This window comes from Glycine max, chromosome 13 (assembly GCF_000004515.6).
Source record: "Glycine max cultivar Williams 82 chromosome 13, Glycine_max_v4.0, whole genome shotgun sequence".
NCBI classification, from domain to species: Eukaryota; Viridiplantae; Streptophyta; class Magnoliopsida; order Fabales; family Fabaceae; genus Glycine; species Glycine max.
Genome location: NC_038249.2, coordinates 22,231,058 through 22,253,538, shown reverse-complemented (window position 1 = coordinate 22,253,538; position 22,481 = coordinate 22,231,058). Strand labels below are relative to the sequence as shown.

Here is a 22,481-nt window from a genome sequence, read left to right as displayed (position 1 = left end):
GAAAGACAATGAAAAATGGAAACCATGGAGAGGAAATCCAAACGGGAGAGAATTTAGAGGTCACAATGCAAATGGAAATCGGAAAAATGCAAAGGCGTGAACACTGCAGAGCCAAGGCCAACTCGAAAAGACAAAACAATAAGTGTAGCGTTGGTGGAAACGAAAAAATGAGGGAGGCCAATGCACGTACACACAAAATGACAGAAACAATAAATGCAGTGTGATAAGACGTTTTTGGGCGGGAATGAGGATGACTCACAGTGCGACACGTAAGCCCTGGCAATGCCACGTAGGCATTGTCAGGGCCTTGTTTGTATCATGATAGATGATTATTTTCTTTTCTTTCTAAAAAGTGATAGAATTGGAAAATAGTCTTAATATTACTAGACAAGAAAACAATGATTAACACTGGGCTGCCAACTGAAACCTCCTACCCAGAAGAATTATTATATAAATAAATTATCCATAAACAATTTTGCCTTCAATTAAATGCACACAGAAGGTCTAAAATAATTTAGTAGGTTACATAAATTATTGGAAATCTCTTGTTATATATATTTATTTTTATGGATAAAAAATTAAACACGATAAAATCTCTCTAAGTTGTCCACCAAATAATATTTTAGTGATATCAAGAGAAATTAAACTCATATCCATGTAAATAAAGGATAACAACATGCTCTTCTTTTTAAATACTATATTACTAATATTTCTCTTATCCATATATTGATAAAATGCTACTTGATTATTGGTGAAAGAGTGACAAAACAAAAGCGAAATATGAATATGCCTAAAGATATAATGTGAAAGAAAAAAGAGAAAGTGAGAAATGAAGAAGGTTGATTGAATATTTTAAAAAATGATTGGTCATATTAATATTGATGTTAATGTTTTTAATTATATAAAAATAGATATCTATTGCATACTTTTAAGACTAAAATATTAATTATTAATAAGATTTAGTTCAATTTGGTTGAGAATAAATAAATGCATAAGCTGATCTAAGCACACTGTCTATGATATTACTAAAATATTAATTTATTAAAAAAAAATAATTGGATGAGATGCGATGGGATGAGATGACCGGTAGGAACCAATTGAAAAAAAAAAGCAAAATAAAAAATGAAATGAAAGCTAACTACCGAACAACCACAAACATTGTTGTGGAGAAGAGAGAAAGCAAGCTGAATGGAGGTGTTGCAGTTGCTGGCTTCCGATTTTACCCTCCGCCATTCCCTTTCCAAGCCCACCGTCTCCCTTCCTCCCACTCACTCACTCTCCGTCGTCGTGTTCCGGCGGCGGAGATCACCCTGCGGCGGGCGGTGGTGGGCTCCGCGAGCATGCGCGGTGGAGGTGTCGGAGTCGGAGGGAGGGAAGATGGTGATGGAGCTGGTGGGAGCCTTCAACGAGTTGACGGAGAGAATGAACGTGCTGTCGACGAGCTCTTCGCGTCTTCTGTTTAAGTGCCTCAAACTCTCCATCCCCATCCTGCAGAGCTCTCCTCTCGCTCCCGATGGCCGTTCCCCTCTCTCCAAAGCCTTATCCGTCGCCTTGCTCCTCGCTGATCTCCAAGTTAGTTCATACTACTACTTTTGAAATTCTTTCTATCTTCATTCTAAATATTATTACTACTTTAGCTTATAGGATAGATCATAGATGTTTAATTTTTATATTATTAAAATTCTTAATTGTTGACACTTTCTTTTAAAAAAGAACAAACTGAAATTCAATTCAGATACAGTGATAAAAGAAGGTGTAAAGATTAAAAAAAAAAGTTTGAACTTTTTTGGCTAGTTATGGTGTTGTGTGTAAAATGCATTTCTAAATAAAGGAAAAGAAAGAATATTGAAAATTGAGAGTAGGAGTGGAAACCCATTTTCAAATCATGTATTCTAATTTATAACATGATTATATTTAATTTAAGTATTTCCCTAATTTTGAGCATCTCTGATACAAAAACTCAACTTGCATTCTTAACTCTCTTTTAGTATGTCCCTTGTTGTCGAGCATAGAATTTAAGAATACTCATTAATTTTTACTTTAATGGTAGAATTCAACTTTAGTTTTTATTTTATCTCTCCACTTACACAAGAATTCTCATTTTTACTTTAAAAATTGTTTTTAATGGTTAAGCAACCTTGCTTGTAATTGATTATATAAACAACTTCTTTAAGAACTCTAAAGGAATTTATTTGCTCCAATGATATTCTCAAATTGTTTAATTTTAAGAACCAACATAAGCAATTATTAAATCCGAGTTGCTCTTATAATTCTGTCCTTCCTTTTTTGTTGTCTTGTATGGGACATATTATTGTTATTTTCGTTGCTGTTTATTGTTTGTTTATAGTAAATGTGAATGCAGATGGATGCCGAGGTAATCTCTGCTGGGATATTCAGAGCAGTATTGGAGGCGGGTGAGTTGAGCATACATGAAATTCGGAATCAGATGGGTCTAGCCACTGCTCATTTGCTGCACGAGAGTTTGCGGGTGAATAATTTTCCATCCAGAATAGATGTTGTGGATGATGATAATGCTGCTGCATTGAGAAAGTTCTGCCTCACTTACTATGACATCAGGGCTTTGATTCTGGACCTGGCTTTGAAGCTTGACATGATGAGACACCTTGATTATCTGCCCAGATATCAGCAGCAGATTATTTCTATGCAGGTTATGAAGATACATGCTCCTCTTGCTCATGCTGTGGGAACTACCTACTTGTCACTGGAATTGGAAGATCTCTCGTTTCAGTACTTATTTCCTTATTCATATCTTTATGTGGATGCGTGGTTGCGAAGTCATGAGACTGGGGGTGTATCTCTTATTGACATCTACAAGGAGGAACTGCTCCGTAATCTAAAGGCTGATTCCTTGCTTGCTGAACTTGTGGATGATGTCTCGATCAAAGGTCGCTTTAAGAGTCGTTATAGCACAATGAAGAAGCTGTTGAAGGATGGTCGGAAGCCAGAAGATGTGAATGATGTACTTGGGATGCGAGTGATATTGAATCCTAAGGCTGGAGAGAATGCATTAGAGGCTGGAGAGAGAGCATGTTATAGGACTCATCAGATCATCCAATCTATGTGGAAGGAAATCCCTTATCGGACAAAGGATTATATTGCCAGGCCAAAAGCAAATGGATATAAAAGTTTGCATATGGCAGTTGATGTGAGTGAAAATGGTAAGACAAGACCATTGATGGAAATACAGATAAGAACAACTGAAATGGACAGGCTAGCAGTTGGTGGAACAGCTGCTCATTCATTATACAAGGCTGGCCTTACTGATCCTGAGGAGGTTAGTGTCTTCTTTCAAAATGAATATGAATGTCTATCACAGAAAATTGAAAGCAATTCCATCTAAAAACTAACTACATATGAGGGCATTGAACTTATTTTAATTCTTTTATCTTCTTGAGAGAACACAAAGAAGGGAACTGGCATTTATGTTTTAGTTGTTGATGCTCAGGCAAAGCGTCTGAAGACCATCATGTTGGCTGCAGCTGAATTGGCTGCGCTGCGCCTTAAAGATTTTCCAACAAGTACAAATCATAAAGGAATTGAAATTCACCAGAGGGATAGAGTGTTTCGCCTTCTTGACAAGAACGGAGACGGTAAAATTAGCATTGAGGAACTTACAGAAGTGATGGAGGAGCTTGGTGCACCAGGAGAAGATGCCCGAGAAATGATGCAGCTCCTTGACTCAAATAGTGATGGCTCCCTCAGTTCTGACGAATTCCATATGTTCCAAGAACAGGTGATTTGATATCTTGTGACAGATAGAATAAAATTTGATTTGTTCTTTGTTGTTAAGTGCATCTTCGTGCAGAATTCTTTTAAGTTATGTAGAGTTTCTTAATGATCCCATTATCAGATTACCAAAGCTTACTTTCACTATAAGTTCATGGTTAAGTTAGAACGTTTGGAGATTGTATATATTGATGCCTGATTGTCTTCCAGATTTCATAATTGGTCCAAACTACTACTATTTTTGGCCTGAATTCCCGATTGCTGTCATTTTTATGATATGATGCTGGTTGTACGCCAATGATGGAGATCAAGATAAATGCTTGCTAAATCCCGTCTCATTTGTTGTAACTTTGTTGTAGGTTGAGTTGGTGCGTAATTTAGAGGTCCGAGATGATCAATACAAGAAATTATTGGATGAGAAGCTTCATATGGCAGATGAGAGTGGTTTAATTCAAGTTTATAGTAAGGAGTTCGGCAACAGGCTTGCGAGCTAGTGCTTCATCCATTTGAAACGAATGACAGAACAAAACACACTCAATTTACTCCACTTGTGATATGATCATTAAGCTAGAGCCACGCGTAAGTGATGTAATTTCCATGTAAATTAATTAATGACAGAAATTCCAGAGATAAAGAAATTTGCAATATCTTATTTCTGACCTGTTGTTTTATAAGTTAATATTACCATAAACTGTACGCTCCTATAATGAGGATTAATGAACTCTGGTGATGGATAACTATACAAATGGTTCTAAGCATGCTTTACTGCTATTAATATTTTCACAAATCACAAGGCAATTACATTAACTTCTCTTAAGGTTAACATTCAGACAGATGAAACTCCATTTCTATTATCTTGAGTATTTCATCTAACCTAATTTTTTGAGAATTTGACTCAACTACAAAAAGTGAAAAGAAAAATTATGTTTACTAAAGTAAAAATGTTAAAAACTAAATCTACTAAAAAAATTGTTACTTTTCCTTTTTTAAAGGACAGCTCGCATCTTATAATAATAATAAGAAGAAGAACAAAAGAACATTGTATTTCATAATCTGTTTTCTGAGTGTGCTCACGGCACAGCAGGGAAAGTTTGTTGTTGATAGTTTAAATACAGTCATTACATTGGATTAGCTTTTTGGACAATCAACTAGCTACACTTTCAATGGACGCCACGCGAGTACCTAAAATTTGAGTTTGACCACCTTTGATGTTCAAGTTAGATAATCTTTCAAACCGAGTTGTAAGGAGTGTATGATCCCTGCTATAATGCAAAACATGGACGAAACGTGAGAGTCCCAGTAGCTAGCTACTGTGTTGAACTCTCCCCATCATGTCAGATACTGAACCAATAAGAACAGACAATGCGCTTGATCTTAGCCAAAAGGCCAAGAAGAATATGAGTTTCAACAAATAGAGAGGTGCATTCTATAGTAAACCATCAAGGCATTATTATCATTTCTCAGCGTTGTGGGACTTAGTCACTTGGTTCAACATTGGGCATTGAGTAACTTTTCTATCCTTATTGTCTTCGGATCGAATGACTGGTAGCACAGCTATCTTTTCATGCTTGTTGGTGCAAACACGGGTGATTTTGAGGAATGGGTGAGAATTGAAAAGAAAATCCATTCTTGCTCTGGGTCTGGCTGAAAGAGTGAACTGATAATTCCAATTCTCCAAAACTAAACAAAACAGAGTCTGGTTTGTGTTGAAAATCTTCAATCTTTCCACAGAGAAATCCATGGACACTACTGAATCGAAATTTACTCACTCTTTCTAGCCTCCGTCTCAAATCACTATGAAGACAGTTCCTTTCCTATGCAACACTTTGCCACCTGATGATGCACTAAAACTAAACGGTTGAAAAGCTTACGTAATTGAAGAATGAAGGACACTAGATATTACACACACCCACATTTCACAAACTCATCATCATGGGTTCAAGCTAAACCCCATATAACTGATTCATCGGTTCCCTAGTAGTTACCACCAGACACTTGTCCTTACAAAAACATTTCCATATAGCTAGAATGGTGGAGACAGTTATTGTCTCTTATTTTATATCACAATCATCATATGCCTTGGAGCTCAGCTTACTTGCTTGGTGACAATCTTTACAAACCCTTATATTCTCTTGGTGATACGAAGAGTCTCTCCTTGTTTAGTCTTTAATAAACCATAAGCAATAGCATGTTTTTACTGTGGTAGAATAAGGGGTACTCCCTTTCCTCTTCAACAAGATCATATAACATACTAAAATTAGTATCTAAGGGATGCTTGATTTGATTGTTTTTCTGATTTTATTTTTACTAAAAATAAAAAATGATGATAAAAATATTCTCAAACTGAAAATAATAAAATCTCATTTTCAGTTGAAACTAGAAATCTCATTTGGAGTAAAATGAAAATGTGATGGCAATAAATGTAATTTTAAGCAAATCTAAAAATATATTTTTTTTCAAAATGCATTTTCAATGTTTTTATTTCTTGAAAGTAGAAAACAAGAAATCAAATCAAATATATTTTCAGAATTCTAATTTTTTGAAAATGAAAACAGTTTTTAAAAAAGAGTTTTCAAAAAATGAAAACTGAAAATAAAAATGCAAACCAAATACACCCTAATTTGTCTCCCAGATTTCATAATTTGGTTCAAATTAATTTTATTTTGGCCTGAATGGTTGCAGATTTCATATCAGTAATTACCAAAAGCTTATTTTCACTACTTGTTCCCGTTTGCAGACATTTTATAATATGATATATGCTACTGGTTTGATTTTGTTGTAGGCTGAGTTGGTTAATTTAATTTAGAAGTCCGAGATGAATAATACAATAAAATATTGGTTATGAAGCTTCATTTGACAAATGACAGTGGTTTAATTCACGTATATAACGAATAGCGAACAAAACACTGGCCTTACTCCATTTGTGATTTGCTGTAAGATCATTAAGCTAGAGGATGTGTTATGCACCTTCCCTTTTTGTCAGAGTTCAATTTTGGAAGTTGGCAAGTTGCTCTAGTCCCATGTTTAGTATTGAATTCATTAGCTTTAGTGATGGGTCATTATACTATACAAGTGCCTTTATGCATATTCTATTGCTATTGATATTATCACGAGTAATTACATCAACCTCTCCCAATGTCAAACACTTATAATAGTTGACAGTGACACTTCTCGATTGGAAAGATTAAACCACATTCCTTACATTTGAGTTGTTATTACATCTAACCACCTTTTTCCTTTGGCATATGTATGTTTCCTAGACCACATAAATGACAAAACAGGAAAGAGAGGTGTATTTTCCCAAACAAGAGGGGTGTGATGAGTGTTATCAGTACAAGTGTATGCATCGACATGCAGTGCCTTGGTTGACTTCAAAGTTCAAACCATCAAGGCACTTGCTAAACGCCTCATATTTTGGAAGGCCTAAAAGAATTAATTCAGTACATTAAAGCTTTCAAAAATGTTGTTGATTTAAATAAATAAATAAAATTTCATTATAATAACTTTTTAATGCATTACATTATATTAAAATATTATATTTTTTTCTTTTAAAAAAACAAGATTAGATTATTTTTTATTGTAAGTATTGTACTTTATTAAAAGATTAAATTCTTTTTCACTAACATGCATTACTTATAAAAGATAATCTGTTTCTTCTTTTATTTGGGATTATGATATAGTTATTAATATAAACGGTTAGTGTTTTATGTTCATTATTACATCATAACACATTCAACATATCATATTAAGGGTCATTCCTCAATAAATATATACAGGAAAGAAAAAATAATTTGAGCAGGTAAAATAAATGAAACTTCTCTCACTAGCTAAAGTTTAACTTATATACACATCAACTTCAACTTAAAAAGAAGTTAAATAAGAAAGTTTCTAAAGAATTGAAATGTACAAATTAAGTTTAATTTGAGAGAAATTTCATTCATTTTACCCTTTTAATTCATTTAATTTTCTTCTTCTATAACAATTTATTAAAAAGTTTATTCAAACTTACCTCTTAGTCAATATCAATTTGAGAAAATCTAGTTTCTATTCTATCCTTCTCCTTTGTCAATACTTAAATCCCCATAACCTAAACAAGTTTATCAATTATCCAGTTTTATTCATTCCCATTTTGAGGGCGAGCCCTGGTGCAGCGATAAAGTTGTGCCTTGGTGACTTGTTGGTCATGGGTTCGAATCCGAAAACAGCCTCTTTGCATATGCAAGGGTAAGGCTGCGTACAATATCTCTCCCCTATACCTTCGCATAGCGAAGAGCCTCCGGGCAATGGGGTACGAAATTTTTTTATTCATTCCCATTTTGATGGTTCGGTTCAGAGGTAAACTTCCATGACATGTTACAAGGCCCTGGAAAAAACTGAAGCCAAGCAAGACAAACTGCCTTTCAGGTTCACAGTTCACTAGACATGGAGAAGCCATCTTCGAGATGATGGATTCCTCAATTCAAAATTGGTGCCATCATTGTCTAACATGTGTGCATTTCTCTACTCTTTAACTATAATGCATTTACAATTGGTTTTTATATCATCTGCGTAGCTATCCACCTGAGCAAAAAAACAGAAAATAGCCTACACATAATGTGGCTTCTAATTTGCTGCTGATCTCACTAGCCCTTGCTTGGGGGGAACACCCAAATCATTCAATAATTTCTTGCATAACTGCACCGTATGAAAAAAACATAGATATCAATCACATCATCAGCCTCAGATTTTAGATGGGGAATAGACAAAGAGAGTATAAATAAATACCTGTTTATACACAGAACCATCTCCATACGACTTCCTTAATTCTACTACATACAATGATGGACTTATTTCAAACACCTGTTATATTTGAAATGAAGTTAGTTTCTTAGCATCAGCAAATTATGCAGACATTGAGATTAGTTTACGATCGATTAGCTCATTCTAAACATACATTACCTCTACTACCACTGAGAGGCAGCCGAGAGTTTTGTGCACCTTGTTCTCTCGCATCACTTTCAACTGAAATTTTGGTATTATATGTACTTTCAGCTAAACTAACATTTAGTTTATTTGCAAGTTTGTAGGAAACAGAAGCAACTTCAATAAAACATAAGTTATAGTACTAACTTTGCCATTTTTCTTCTCGACTCTAAATTCCATTTCTGTCACAGTATCTTCAATCCTATCGATCAGATCTTTAACCGAAAGAATTGATGCAAATCTTATCTTTCTCTCAGAAACATCCTGTAACTCAAACCACATTGTGCATTAAAATGAGTTAAATTTCATTAGGACGTGGTGAATGTCCAAAGACACAGGAAATTATGCCCAAAATTTATAATAGTACAAATACTGCCAATTGACTTCCATGCTCACCTCTTTCTCAAAAAAGCCAGAGAGGTCTAAGCATGAAGACATCCCTATCAATTGAAATGCATTGATTAGGGTTGGTGATCCTGAATTCCTCTGTTCTGCTTCATTTGGCTGTTACCATGAGAAAAGTTTTAGATTACAACAGGAAAAAAAAAATACAAAATTCCTCAAACACGAATTGTACGAAAAGGAAAAATTACGGTGGTTATTTTTTGAAAAAAATAAATATTAACTAACAGATTCGAAAACATGTAATACAGGATTTGTTGCTAATCAACGTTCATGCAGTTACACAAAAGTAACATTGGTACTAAATAGCATTTTTTCAAAAAAAAAAAAAAAAGGGGGTGGAAGAACAAAAGTATAATACTTCTTCATGGGAGGAAAAGGCTTCATTGTCAACATGTACATCCTCATCCTCAGGATTTGCTGGAATATAACCCTTCTTGAACCATGGGTCTTCTTTAATCCCAGCCATTGTTATCCGTGTTTCGGGGTTAGGATCAAGAATTCTCCTTATCATATTTTGTGCACCCGGTGATAGCCATTTTGGTATCTGAGCATCTCCTTTAAAAATCTGTTATCCCTCACACAAAAATGGCAATTATGATATAAAACTAATATACTAACCATGTAAAAGGAGAACATAGAGGCAACATATGAATATACCTTCTGATAGAGAACTACAAGATTTCTATCATCAAAAGGTAAGTATCCTGTTAGGCTTACATACAATATAACACCACATGACCATGTATCTGATGTTGCACCATCATAGCCCTTGTTAGCAAGAACCTCTGGTGCTACATAATTGGGACTTCCACAAGTTGTATGCAGCAGTCCATCTTCCTGAAAATTTTGACGAAGTTATAGCATACGCCAATACCCAAAATGATATGCTTTACACTGAGGTGTGGTTCAAAGAATAATATCTTACCCTAAGATGCTGGGGTAAAGCACTAAGACCAAAATCAGTTACTTTTATGTTCCCTTTATTATCCACTAGTACATTCTCAAGCTGCAAGGACATAGCATCACTTGTGTGTAATAAAATGCAAGACATAAACCCCAAAAAAACAGATAACTGTGTTGTGCAATTTCAACTTGAAAAGGGAGAGAAGGTACCTTGAGATCCCTGTGGAAGACACCTTTAGTGTGGCAGTAGCTCACCCCATCAATTAACTGTTGGAACAGCTTTCTACATTCTCCTTCGGTAAGTTTACCTTTGGATGCCTATGAATACAATTAACTCATCAAACACCATTTGTCATAAATCATACATAAGAGTAAGTGTATGCATGTGAAATATTTTTATACTGGCATCTAGTAATAAAGTGTCAAATATAATAAATTGTTAGTTTTTATCATAATTATTATTTTAAAAGTTGTATTAATAATAATGTCTGATTGATTGATAGTGTAATTTTTAAAAAATTAATAGTGCATAGAAATTAAACTAAAATCATAAAAATCACTAAAAAAAAAAAAGTAATTGATTCTTACAATTATGTCAAATAACTCCCCTCCATTCACGTACTCAAGTACCATATAAATTTTTGTTTTGCTAGCCAAGACCTGCATAATTATAGTTATTAATCATAATCAGAAGCATCAATGATAAAGTTGCATGTTGCAGACGCAATAGATTACTCTAACAAATAAATTAATAGATAAATAAAACGCAGTAGATTACTTTAATGTGCAAAGGGACCGACCGATAACATATTTCTATCCAGAGCAGCAGAAGCAATAAACACAGGGAAAAAAATTTACAGTCAACTGTGTGCCAAACCAATTGCATTCATACACTATATGTATATGGTGGGACCACCGGATTTGAATATAATGTGTGCTCATGAGTCATGACAGTGGTTAACCAGGTTCTCATCTCATCCAAGATTTTTTAAAAATAGTATGTTTTTATTCTGGGCATTTTCACAATTGGAATGTAATGGACTGAAATCCAAATAAAGCACCTGTGCCACATGTTAATCATTCAGTCACCGCCTTCATTGGATAAGATGATCATCAGGTGCAATACACGCAAGAATACATAGAAATTAGGACAAAAGTTTAACAAATTTCTCGTCCACAACTTTTTTCTTCTTCTTCTTCTCTCTACCTAATTTCAATTCATATAAAACACAACACTGTATAATATATTATTGTGTTCTTTACTTTTTGTAGTTATATTGACAATAAAGATATGAAAAGATATCAAATAAATCTAAAAAAAAAACGTGAATATAATTTAACCCGTAAATTGTTACTTTGAGCTAAACAAGTAACTGCTAGGTGCTAAATAAAATGCTAACTAAGTAACCATAAGTCCAAAGGTGCAATCCAAAGTTTGATAAGCAAAACAGGTATCTACATTGCTCACGTGGTATGATTTTATTGGTGTTAACAACTTGCTCCAGAATTTTTAATATGAAAAATTGACCTCTTGCATATCCTCACACTATGTATCAATCTCCCTCATGGGCTCAATGTCACATATCATCAATATAGTCAAATAAAATAAAAGTGTTTGAGGTCCAACCACCGTCTGTGTCATTTAATTAATCAATGTGACATCAGAATCTGAGGATGAGTTGGTGTTCTGACTCGGTTCAACACCACTTCCATGAACTCAGCTAAACTCAGTAATTTATTCGAAGTGGACGTTTGTCCACATAAAACGTACTGTATACTAATAACGTAGAGTTTGCTGTATCGTATGTGCAGAGCATTAAATATTACAGAGATCGAGGAGAAAGAAATGTTGATAAAATGCTTGAGGAAAAAAGTTATTGTAAAATTTTTAGTCACAATGTTGAATATTTCAATTTTTTTATTTTAAGAATCAAAAACAGGCACGAAAACACTTCACACGCCTTACTTAACCAATCGAATTAAATTTCCTTGATCAATATTTCATTTTAATTTAGTATTTTTGTTTAATTAAATTTTTTTAGTTTTTAAAATTTTGTATGGTTTGAATTTTAATTTTTTGAACCACTGAATTTTTTTATTAAGAGAATTTAAACAATAATAGCAGCCTAGCAGGTACTATTAGTCAGTCGATTATAATTATTTTTTTCTCTCCATGATACTGCCATGTCATCTACTTCACAAAGTTCATTAATTTTGGAGATTATTATGTTTCTATTTAAATTTAAATAACATAACATTGCTATGCAGTTTTAATGTGTTTGAGTTTGACATGTTTGACCACGTTTAAAAAAACTGAATTTTTTTTTCTTCGTAACGAGCAAATTATAATTGCAGTGGGTACATCATACATGCCAGATCTAACAGTAACGGAGGACAATAAAAATCCAGTCCATAAATGAATTTCACTAAGATTAGGTGCGTCGTGCGAGTGTGCAAAAAACTTGAGATTTCAGATAGTAGTTTTTTAATATAATAAAAATAAAAATGGTAAGTCAGAGATGAATATGAACAGAGCATGACAGTACCTCATATAATCTAACAACGTTGGGATGCCGGAGGAGCTTTAAGGTGGCTATTTCCCTCTTTATCTGCAATTTTTTTTTTCACCAGAATTGCACAGATTATTGTTCCAACATCTATGATTATTTAATTAGGCCTTATAAACATGAATTCAGTAAGAGACTACATGTGCGTTTGAATTAATATTTCAAAGGATTAAAAAAAAAGAACAGATAGATGCTCAGTGGACTTGAGTTTTCTAATCAAAACAAAATAAGGACCACATAGTTTTTTTTTCTTTCCCATGTCACTGAAATATTCATGAGGGAAACAAACCAAGAAGAAGGTGTGAACTTTTCGAAATTGTGAAAACAAGAGAGAGAAGTAAGAAGAACCCATTAACAGACCTGATTGGTGATGTTGAGATCAACGATCTTATTCTTCTCAATGATCTTAACAGCAAAAGCTTGGCCAGAATCAGTGTTCCTAGCGAACTTGACTTTGCCAAAATTGCCCTCACCAAGAGTCCTACCCAACTCGTATTTCCCAAGTCGCATTCCTTCTCTCTCGCTCTTCTTCTTCCCAAGGTTTATAATCACCATTCTTCTTCTTCTTCTTCTTCTTTCACTCGTTCCCCCGTATTTCGTTTACGTATAACGCGTGGCACAGTAGATGAAATGAAAGAACAGAAGGAGAATATTATGCAATTTCCCAAAACAGGAAAAAACCGAAAGAAGAATTGAAATGCGCAAAGTGGCCAAGCAAGGATTAGGAATGGATGAAGATGAGGAAACACGCCCATCAAATTTATGAAACTCGGTCATTATTTATCCGGTTGAGGCAATGGGTCAAAGATACAAGGAATGAACTAGTAATTAATTACATTTAACTTGATATATATATTAAAAAATTCAAAACGTATTTATATATATATATATATAATATAACTAATATTATTTGATTAAAAAAAATTTGTTCATAATACAAAATTTAAAATAACAATTAAAGTATTAAGATTGATAACAGAAATTCACAAATAATAATTCAATAACATAATTATATAAGTCTATGATTTTTTTAGCCTTTTGAAGATTTTTTTGTTTTTTTACGCAAAATGAGATTTAAAAATCAATCCAATTCATTGAGTTTATTTCAAATCAAGTGTGTCTGACCTGGTTATGTGTATGATTGATTCAGCAATCCAACTAGTTTGACTATTCCACTCAATCTCAATTGGATCAATCTAACCAACCAGATTGAACTTAATTTTAAAACTATAATAGCCAATTCGATATTATTGAGAAAGATTCTATTACATTATATTTATTTTCCTCCCAAAATAAGTGTTATTTTAAATGATTTTAGACCAATAAAATTAACAAATAAATAAAAAGAGTAATAATTTTATAAAAATAAAATTATTAAAGAGATGAATGAGAATATTATTAATATTAGATTCAAAAATTAAAATAATATTTATTAGAAGTATTAATAATAAAAAAATACTTAATGTTAAATTTCAACTGCGACACTCATTTTAATAACGAGCTACTATCATTTTTTATATAATAACTGGTTAGGATGTTAAATTGTTGGTTCTACTATTGTTACACAGTAAGAGATGCCCTACACGTAAAAGATTCAATGTTCCAACCTACCCCACGAGGCCACGCGCGATTTCGGTGATTTCGTGAGTTCCCCACGTTTTTTGCAATTCCCATCCTCCACTCATTTTTTATTTTTTATTATGCAAATGACAAAGCTTGTTTTGGTTTATTTTTGTTTTTTTAAAACATAATTATTTTTATTTCTCTTGTTAGGTTGTCAATTCACTCTCAAATAATTGTGACCATATATAAACTTTAACAACAATATTAATTTCATGAGTTTAATTTAAATATAAAAGATGTCATTCAATTATATATATACAATAAATTATATATAGTAATATAAAATAATATTGATAAATATAAATTAAATTATATACTGTAAAAATATTTTATTTTATGATAATAAATTTGTATTTATTGATATTAATTTATTAACATATTAAATATTAATACATTTAAGAATATATGATAATAAATTTTACATTAAATCTTATTAAATACAGTAATTAAAATATCTATAATAATATTAAATATTAATACATATAAATTAATAAAGATACAATAACAGTATTAATTAACTTATTAGAGATTTATTCTTATATTTATACTAATGTTCATGACCTTGACCTATTTATACTAATGTACATATATTTTGAGACCTAAAGTGAAATTGTTAAAAAGGTTTTTTTTATAATAATTTTAAAGAGATTTAGTATATTATATAAAATATCAATTTTTATATTAATCTTCTAGCTTTTTTAGCTGTAAAATCATTTATCAGAATTTTATAATTAAATAATTTTAACACTTCACTTTCAATAGATAAAATAACTAATTCATTCAATTTATCTTGTAACATTGTTGATTTTAGATCAGATTTAAGCAATTTTAATTTTGAAAAATTTCTTTCAGCAGTAGCAACTGTTACAAGGATTGTCAATAAAATTCTATATGCAATGTAAACATTTAGAAAAGAGTCTAAAGTTTTAATATAACTCAATACTTCTATTGGTGTGCTAATTTCTTCTCTTAACACTTATCTTAGTACTTTCAATTCTGAAAATAAATCAAGATCATCAATATCAGAGTCTTCATTAAACCTTAAAAACTTTTCAAGATTAATACAATATTTTTTTAATTCATCCTAAACTCTAAAATAAACTCTAAAATAAATATAGAAAATGATGATCGATGAACAGAACGATAGAACCTGAAATTGGAAACAGACTGAGATTTGTTATTTAGATGTTGTGTTAGGCGTAAGGGTGCTACGTGATACGTGTTGTATTACTGCGTATCCAGAGTCATGCCCGTGAAATGAATCGTTCCACCAATCCACCGGGATGGAGATGAAAGGCTCCATACGCGGAACATCGGGATGTATGTGATTTATAGGCGTTCAGAATCCAGACGATGTCAAATCCAGAGAGGTTGAGCCGCGGAGACAAAGTTTAATCAATAGACAATAGGTTTCATTCAAGGGAAGGAGAATAATAGATTTTTTTTATGAATAAAAGATGAAGAGGTGAAAAAACTTAAAGAATGAAGTCTAAAGAGTGAGATACGTTAATTAGAGAATTGAGATGTGTTAAAGAAAAGTTAATAGAGATTTAATTTTTTGAAATAAATAAAACACTTTAAACGATATTAATTATGATATTGGTTAATTTTTAAAAAGATGATATTGATTGAATAATTTTTAGGAAAGAGAGAGATTCTAAATTATTTTATTTTGATCAGTTAAAATTTGTTAATAATTAGTAATAAAAAAAATTTAGGGGCTTACAATTTTTTTTTTTATCTTAGGTTAATGCCTAATTTGCCTTGCATCTTACACGACCCTGTTGATAAATAATTCAAACTTAAAATACATATATAACACAACTAAACTAATTTTTTTAGAATGTTAATAAACTAGATTTAAATCGTTTTCAACAATAACTATATATCTCTTGTTTTTTACCGCTAGCCGCCAGCTGATAACTGATCACCAACCTTATATGCATGTACCATGATTATAAATCACTCTGTTTAACTAATAAAATATAAGGTATATATATTAAACAAGTAAAAAAATAAAATAAAATTCAATCAATGTCCTCGATCTAGCAAGAAACTTGATTCTCTTTAAGCTATGACTGAGTTTGATTTGAATCTTGTAAATAAAAAGAAAAAAAAATACAGGGAGAATTTGGCCACTTAAATGATATATATATCTGGTTTGACTTAAATTATACGGGTAATTTAAAAAAAAAACAAAGAAGGTCATTTATGAAAATGAAATTATTAAAACCTTATATTTGTTTAATTGTCGGTCAACCTCAAAATTTTAAAATAATTATTATAAAAATAGAAATTTATTATATATGACATTTTATGATTAATGTAAAATATATTTACATTCTCATTGCATTCTAATCGTTTTTTTAATACATGTGAAATTGATGAGAGGGTTTCTTTTAGAGGGAACTCCATAGTTCAACGACATTTCCCTTACATTTAAATCATCTTTTAAGGAAACTACGGTATTTTTATTGTCAGGAGGAAAGTTAGAAATACACTTTCTAACACATAATTCGTTATTGACAATGTTTTTGGAAAGTAAAATTACTTCTTGGATTACAGATTCAGCATTAAATTAGTTTTGCATCGTCAAAAGTTAATGTCAAATCCACCAGTCGCAGGGTCGTAGTATCGGAAATAATTATGAGATACTGTGGTACTGTTCTGTCTTCTCACTCTTCAGTGGTTTCTGAGAATTTGTTTAGATGCCTTCTTAATTATAATCATTTAATGGACCCTCTCGGATATTTCCTTGTGTCCGAGTGAAATTTCTTCATTTTTCGGAAAGTAGACCTTTCCCAATATCAAATACTAACAATACTTTGTAACAAACGAACCCTCGGAGTATTTCATAATATTTTACAAGGTAAAAACATATTTTACCCTAATAACTTTATTATATAATCCTCAATTGTATGTGACCAGGTAGGAAGACAGCACCAAATGCACATGCGCCATCTTACTATGAAAAAATGTTTTATTTTTGTAACTGTAGATAAACGTTTTAGTTTTAGTCTTTAATTAATTCTATATAATGCACTACTTTAACATTTACATACTTTATAATAATATATCAGCCATCGGGTTTTTTTGTTGTTTTTCATTTGGCTATGCAAGGGCACTGAATCCTTTGCATTTCTTGAAAGATAGCCAGCTTGGACAGAGCCTAGTTTTATTGCAGATGCGGAATTTATGTTGTGGTCTCGGTTTTGGATATAAATATTAATAATACATTAAAAAAATTAAAATAACATTTTATCTTAGGATTTGTTTAACATGACACTTATTACGAGTCAAACATAATAACATTATTATTAACAAATGATAAAGTGAACTAAATAAATAAACACTACAAGTGTGTCTGTATTAACCATTTTCTACCCCCTACCACGCATCTTTTTTATCCTACTAACCTAGTTATTGTCCTGTTTTATAGTTGAATCAACCATGCTATACAGTTATACACGTGATCCATGGTAGCCCTAGCATCACGTCTTTAACTCACCCCTAATACCCACTAGAGTCCTCTAGCCTGAAAAGAAAACAAATATTGCCTCTCATGATGGCGTGGTGTGTATTGCACTATTATATGTTTCTTATTGCACCTCGAAAGATAATAAACAACACACATTTCATATTTCGAAAGTCCAGTACATTTTGCATTTCTCTTTTCGGGTGCAGGAAGCATTAGCCCAGAATATGTCACCAACTCTTGATACACCTGTGCTCTCATGCCTATCCGGCTGATGAGACTCTTTGACACTCTCCTTTGGAGATTTTTTTTCTGGGATTGGTTGATTTTCAATAAATTCAGGAGAGAGATAGAGAGAGATATTATTTGAGAAGCAAAATCTATCACTAATCTGATACTAGGCTAAGATGCATCTTAAATAGGTTTTAAAAAATATTTTTTAGAATAAGAAATATTATAGTTTAAACTAATTTTTAAATATGCATCTTAATATGATATCTAACTAAGAAATATTATAGAAGCTAATTTTAGAACAAGATTTTTTAATGAAAATATTGTTATTTGAATTTCTTAATAAATTTTAATTTAAAGACAAAATATCTAATATACCAATCCTGATAAAGTGTGATCGGTGTAACAAATGCAACGAGAGAGTAATAAAATAAGAAAATAATAGTCATGAGAAAATATAAAATATTTATATTTTTACGTTGTCCATATGTTTGATTATCAAACTAAATTAAAAGTATAATATATAATATATAATATGTTTATTAATTTTTATGATAATTATTTTTAATATGTTTGATTATCATTTGTTAATCATGTATGATAATTATTTTAAAAACTATATTAAAAGTATAATATATAAGATTATCATTTGTTAATGATGTATGATAATTATTTTAAAAACTATATTAAATATGATAATTATTTTAAAAACTATATTAAAAATATAATATATAATGTATTTGATTATTATGTATAATATATTTATTAATTTTTATAATAATTATTTTAAAAATTACGCTAAAAGTAATTTAATTAAGTTATTTAATTTTAATTTGTAAAAAAAATACTTTTATGCTATCATTTAATAAAAATATATAATATATTTATTGACTTTTATAATAATTACTTGAAAAATAATATTAAAATTAATTTATAAGAAAATAATTTTGTCCAATCACAACGTATATGATGATATATGTCTAATTCACACCATGTATGACCATGTATGATGATATGTCTAATGACTCGATAATTATTTTAAAGATAATGTTAATTTGTAAAAAAATTAAATATAGAAATAGTTCAGAAAAAAAAAATGATATTCTGTGAACTTTCATGTCACATTCACACAATGCCTCCTCTGCCACTTACAGGAGATGGAGATAAAGCATTCAATATACTACATCATATGATATGTTTCCCAATTCAAACATGGATGGAACCTACAAATTGGGTACTTTATTCAGAGAAATGACATGCTGAGTATCTATTATTTTTTAACTAAACTTGAAGAAAACATGAGGATATTCAGTACAAAATATTCCAACCTCGACTACGTAGTTGCTAATATATTATATCAGACCAAACCCCTTGATCACACAAAGACAGATACTGCCATATAATATATACACACAACATTATTTCTGGCAGATTTAGACAACTATTGTGGCATAATTAAAAGGTTCAAAGTGATTCAAACATCTCAATTCTCAAAGCTCGGCATCCCGGTGTTGTCCACCTAATTTCTCTTTCACCTCTTGTGATTTTTGCTTTGCAGCCTTTGCTATGTCACTTGCCTTCTCTGCTGCTGCATCCTTCATTTCTCTAGCTTTCTCTGCACTGTATTGACCAGCTTCTGCACATCATACATTAAGAAATTAAACTAGCTTTACCATAACTTGATTTTATTCTCAAAATATTTACCCTTTTTGATTTAATACCCCCTTAAACCTGAACACATCCTTGTCTCATACTGAGATAAAGGGTCATCCAAATCTGTACATGTTTACAAGTTATTTGCCATGTGAAACCTTTAAGGGTGTGTTTGGTTTAATCAAGAAAGCATAGATACTTACAAAGCTCGTGCCTCATGAGCTGTAGTAGCACCATTTACATTCTAGATGAGCACCATGTGGAAAAACCAAACACTATATTGATTGCCGACAAGCATGAAATTATTTTAGAAAATAAAATTAATGCCAAAAAGTGGAAAAGAAGTCAAGCCATTAAGTGAGTGAAAATGGTTTCTCTCTGTAGCATGTATAGCTTGTGCAATGCAGAAATGTTTCTAAAGTTGGTGTACAAACCAGATGCAATGTCTTGGAGTTTTTCCTTGGTTCTCTGAGCAGTGTCACTGGCGTAGTCTTTGGTCTTCTGAGCCATGTCATTGGCATGATCATTAGAAGCCTCTTTGCTTCTCTTGGTAGCATCACCAGCATACTCTTTGGTCCTCTGAGCCGCATCACTAGCATATTCAGCAGCCCCTTTGCTTCTCTGAGCAGCATCACCGACATAATCTTTGGTCTTCTTAGCCGTCTCACTGGCATAATCAGAAGCCTCTTTGCTCTTGTGAGAAGCATCACCAGAATACTCTTTTCTCTTCTGCACTGCATCACTTGCATAATCTTTGACATTCTGTGCAGCATCACCTGCGTAATCTTTGCTTTTTTGAGCATAATCTTTGGCATTCAGTGCTACATCACCCGCATATTCTTTGCTCTTTTGAGCACCATCACTTGCATAGTCCTTGGTCTTCTGCGCAGCATCACTTGCATAGTCCTTGGTCTTCTGCGCACCACCGCTGGCATAATCCTTGGTCTTCTGCGCACCACCGCTGGCATAGTCCTTGGTCTTCTGAGCAGCATAATCTTTTGTGTTCTGTGCAACATCACTAGCTTCACTTGCATAGTCCTTAGTCTTCTGAGCAGCATAATCTTTAGTCTTCTTTGCAGCATCAGTTGCATCACTTGCATAGTCCTTGGTCTTCTGAGTAGCATAATCTTTGGTCTTCTGTGCTGCGTCAGTGGCATAATCCTTTGTCTTCTGTGCTGCATCACCAACATATTCTTTGGTCTTTTGTGCAGCATCACCAACATAGCCCTTTGATTTCTGAGCAGCATCACCAGCATAGTCCTTTGATGTCTGTGCAGTGTCACTGGCATAGTCTTTGGTTTTCTGAGCAGCATCACCTGCGTAGTCCTTTGATTTCTGAGCAGCATCACCTGCATAGTCCTTTGATTTCTGAGCAGTGTCAGTTGCATAATCCTTGGATTTCTGTGCAGTGTCAGTGGCATAATCAGAGACTTTGTTAGTGGTGGATTCTTTGGATTCCTGATCATGTTTGAAGCCAAGACCTTCACTGAGTTTCTCTTTAGCCCATTCTGTCCATGACTCTGCGGCTTCTTGTCCCTCTTTACCAGTTTCCATGGCCTTGTTCGCAGTTTGTGTGGTCTTGGCTTTAGACTCCTGAAAATCGTGACCTTCCTCTTTGGTTGAAGGCATGTGGCCAACACTAGTGCAGTTACAGTTCATGGCAAACAACATCATCGCTATAACCAAAACCGAAACCACCTTAGAAGCCATGATAATATAAAAGGCTCAAATCTGTATGTGTGAGAAGTGAGAACAAATAATAACAAAATAGAGAAGTTTGGAACTTGTAAGATTGCACAACAAATGAAAGTAACGAAATGCAATGCAAATGGTGGTGGAGGTTGGTTATGATTGGGGTGGTTTTATAAGAGAGTGGAGTGAGTTGATGCATGCAACGTGGCTTGGTTACAAAATATGTCAAATTTTACGTGTCAGTTGAAGAAAGAAAGGTGTCAAACTGCATGTCATGATTTGGTTCGTATTCTTATGCAGAGTTTTCCGAGTTGGCACGTGTCAATGCCCGGATGGAACATGGATGCACCGAGTAAAAGGATGGTAGATGGAACTAGTTGTCTTAGTTCTTTTCTGGCTGCTTCCTGCATTCTCTTTTGCTTTTATCCAAGAACAACAATTTCCATTTCAGAATGCAAAAAGCCTCTAATGTTCCGTCTTATCGAGTTAACCTTGTTTTCTTGCTTCTCCCATTCATGAAATTTTTTAGAATTGAAAATGCATATGACAAACAGCTTATTTTTCGGTTAAAATTTGTAGAAGAGAAGTGTTAGAAACACGTGTTTTTAGTACATATTATTTTAAATACACTTTTATTATCATTAAAATGTATTAGAAATGAAATTTTTTAGAATTTCATTTAAGTTTATGAAATTAATTACTTTTTTCATTATTATCCTTGAATTAGAGATCAAAATGAAAAAAAGAAAGATTAATTTCTTAGACTTAAGTGAAACTCTAAAAAATCTTAGGAAATTACGAGCTTTTCTTAGTTTCAAGGAATAAAATGAAAATGAGATGCAAAATCAAAAACTAAATTAATCATTTACTTTTTTTTATATATATATAAAATATTTTTATGTAATTTATACATGATCAAATATGTTTGGGGTTCTCTTGAACCCATTTCCATAATCTCATAAAAAAGTAAAAACAATCACTTAAAAAATAACAAAATTACAATTTTTAGGGAGATTTTACTTATAAAAAAATTATTTACTTCATTTTAAAAAATTTACTGTTACAAATTATTTAATTCATTTATAATCAAATTATATCTATTAATTTATTAATCACATCAAATTACAATCTAACAAAATTATCACTCAAAATTATAAAAATATAATTTATTTTCACATAGATCAAATTAATACAGAAAGTTTTATAAAAACTAAATACTTTTC

General features: G+C 32.1%; 3 protein-coding genes and 1 pseudogene across 7 annotated transcripts; 1 reads left to right on the top strand and 3 right to left on the bottom strand.

Moving 5' to 3' along the window:
* Positions 1-1,071: 1,071 nt before the first annotated feature.
* Positions 1,072-4,451, top strand: LOC100778006 (probable GTP diphosphokinase CRSH, chloroplastic). Its single transcript, XM_003542358.5, has 4 exons — positions 1,072-1,572; positions 2,363-3,295; positions 3,467-3,754; positions 4,107-4,451. The coding sequence occupies exons 1-4, from the start codon at positions 1,189-1,191 to the stop codon at positions 4,239-4,241; spliced, it is 1,740 nt and encodes a 579-aa protein (XP_003542406.1). The 5' UTR covers positions 1,072-1,188; the 3' UTR covers positions 4,242-4,451.
* A 539-nt stretch (positions 4,452-4,990) lies between these two features.
* On the bottom strand, positions 4,991-5,145 carry LOC112998886 (uncharacterized; annotated as a pseudogene).
* Positions 5,146-7,721: 2,576 nt separating this feature from the next.
* Positions 7,722-13,402, bottom strand: LOC100777468 (CBL-interacting serine/threonine-protein kinase 1). The gene is made up of 12 exons (XM_003542357.4): positions 12,945-13,402; positions 12,564-12,626; positions 10,606-10,677; positions 10,228-10,335; positions 10,040-10,120; positions 9,772-9,951; positions 9,473-9,679; positions 9,106-9,213; positions 8,857-8,973; positions 8,686-8,748; positions 8,512-8,586; positions 7,722-8,421 (listed from the first exon to the last, which is right to left on the bottom strand). The coding sequence occupies exons 1-12, from the start codon at positions 13,137-13,139 to the stop codon at positions 8,350-8,352; spliced, it is 1,341 nt and encodes a 446-aa protein (XP_003542405.1). The 5' UTR covers positions 13,140-13,402; the 3' UTR covers positions 7,722-8,349.
* A 5,729-nt stretch (positions 13,403-19,131) lies between these two features.
* PGMPM10 (51 kDa seed maturation protein) lies at positions 19,132-21,405 on the bottom strand. Of its 5 annotated transcripts, none has more exons than XM_041007841.1 (3): positions 20,001-21,405; positions 19,770-19,841; positions 19,458-19,549 (listed from the first exon to the last, which is right to left on the bottom strand). In XM_041007841.1, the coding sequence occupies exons 1-2, from the start codon at positions 21,274-21,276 to the stop codon at positions 19,804-19,806; spliced, it is 1,314 nt and encodes a 437-aa protein (XP_040863775.1). In that variant the 5' UTR covers positions 21,277-21,405; the 3' UTR covers positions 19,458-19,549; positions 19,770-19,803. The 5 variants fall into 5 exon arrangements, with proteins under 5 accessions (NP_001238138.1, XP_040863775.1, XP_040863776.1 ...); XM_041007842.1 differs by having other exon boundaries at positions 19,770-19,810; XM_014765224.3 differs by having other exon boundaries at positions 19,524-19,689.
* Positions 21,406-22,481: the final 1,076 nt, after the last annotated feature.